The 2,198-nt window shown below is 38.7% G+C and overlaps 1 protein-coding gene across 1 annotated transcript in view; it reads right to left on the reverse strand.

The window, feature by feature from the left end:
* Window positions 1–2,198, reverse strand: part of MMP16 (matrix metallopeptidase 16) — a 383,499-nt gene that overhangs the window by 151,677 nt on the left and 229,624 nt on the right. The window contains exon 3 of the mRNA XM_019527889.1: window positions 1,108–1,230. Coding sequence (XP_019383434.1) covers window positions 1,108–1,230 — 123 coding nt within the window. The remainder of the gene's footprint in view (window positions 1–1,107; window positions 1,231–2,198) is intronic.

Consider the following 2,198-nt stretch of genomic DNA (forward strand, 5'->3'; position numbering starts at 1 on the left):
CACCCTCAAACTCCAAACTCCAACACAGGAGCTCCAACAAAGGTCAATTACTCACTACTCCGCTCACTCTCTTCTTTGGACTGAGTAGTTAATAAACCAAACATATAGAGCTGTCTCCGTCACTTGACATCTTTAAATCAAGGCTGAATGTTAACCACAAAACCCCTAACCCACAGGATATGGGATTTATAAAGGTGACTGCATAAAATTCTGTGGCCTGTGTTATGCAAGAAGTCAGACTAGGAGATCACTGGCCTTGCAGGTTATTAAAGTATTAGTGTTGTTAATATCCACACTGATTAGTGAACTTTAGGATACTTTTATCTCTGGAAAATTCACAGTGCTGTTCAGGGTTCCTTGCTAGATATTGCTAAAATCCCAGTGAGTTTATGCAATGTTTCTAGGTGACTCTACAGAAATCCTCTGCATTGCTGATAAATAACGGGTTACATACTGTGTACATGTGAGAAGTGTCTTGGCTGACAACAGTATATCGAGTACGTTGTTTTGTATTTTATTAGCCCAGAGAAGGTCACCTTTGGTAGAGCAACCCTGATACCTGCAAGTTAAATTCAGTTTTACACAAAAAACACATATATGCCCACACCCACTCATGTTCATTATTAAGAGGGAAGGAGATGGCAGAGCCAATGACTCACCAAAATTTAATCAAATTCATTTATATAGTTTGAAACAGACCTGAAGGTATGTACATTTGCAGCAGCTGCCTCCCTCCAATGGGCCAATTTGCATATTTAAATTAGAGTCCACCGTTTCATTAGCTTGTTCTAGCTTTTAGAGTGACTTTCCCTGAGAAGCTGCCAAGAGGGCTGAAAAGTACAGTTAAGGACATATTGGAGGTTAATTTGTTGCTGAAAAGCTTCAAAGAATATTCTATATAAATGCAGACAATTTAAATCCAAGAAAATCATTCAGTGCTTGTACAGGACATGAGTACTTACCCCAGGGGTATTCAAATTAATATTTTCAAAATACACAACATCTTAACATCATATAATATATGTTTAGCAAAGTGTATCTCCAAAACATTCATTTTATTTTGATAAATGCTCAGTGCTTTTGCTGAAATCTATGCCATTTTTGTACCTGTAAGTGATATGTTTGTGTTGCCACTTCTGTCCCGTTAATGCATAACGTTTCCGACGAATGTTAAATTTGGGGCTACCTCTCGTCTGGTCAGGCACACCACATCGAGGCCTCTTCATCCAGCTGCAAAAGTTAGTAGGACACAATTACAGGATCTTAAGAACTACATAAATGCCAGAATATACATTACAACAAACTTTCCCAACTAACAGTACTGAAGACACCTTCTTAAAAGCTATATATTTTTTAAATGTTGTATTCACAGCAGTGATTTCAGACAGATGAGGTCATGATATCAAAGAACTGTTAATGGTTTGTGGGACTAGAATAATATGAGGCATGAAGGCTGGGCTACAACTAGTGCTTTTCAGGCACAAATCTCCCCCAAACTTTTTTCTAATTTTCCCTTACTGCAGTCTCTGAACAAGGACTCCATGGTGCTCCTCTGCTGGTCAAGTTCTAAATCACCATTTAGTCCCTTAGCAGTAATAACTTATTCTAACCCTTATGAATTGACCAGCACCTAATGATAGGATTACTTATGGAAAGGAGGTTAAAAATTTACAAGCAATTTTAGTCAAACCACTGGTTTTTAAATGACAACTTCTGAGTTCGAGTTCTTTTGTTTCCATCCTAGTATCTCTGCATTTGATCCTGTCCACAATCCTTTAATTACAGGGTTCAGTTCAAAGACACAAAAAGATTTTATTTCAAGACTCTGGGACTGTTAAAGTTATTATATTGCCAAGCTCCCCATTAAATATTTTTACTGCCCTAATGTACCTCTGAATAATGAAGAGCACCATCCCTAATTAGCAACTGTACTTTTTCCAAGGAGCTATCTAACTCAAGGATTCTGCCTGACATGTCTGAATGTGGTATCAACTCTAAAGGTCCTGATCAGCTTCTGCCATATTCCATCAGAATCCAACTAGAAAATGCCAATGTGAACTAAAAGAGAAATAAACACAAAGGCCATGTCCAGATGAGCACGGATGTGCAGTATGTGGCACCACAGACCCATCTGCAGCACCACACACTGGAAATGGATGTGAGGTGTTCCCCACACTGCTACCTTGTACTGGAGGGGG

The sequence above is a fragment of the Gavialis gangeticus genome, unplaced genomic scaffold, assembly GCF_001723915.1.
Source record: "Gavialis gangeticus isolate Ggan-Ray unplaced genomic scaffold, GavGan_comp1, whole genome shotgun sequence".
Lineage (NCBI taxonomy): Eukaryota > Metazoa > Chordata > Crocodylia > Gavialidae > Gavialis > Gavialis gangeticus.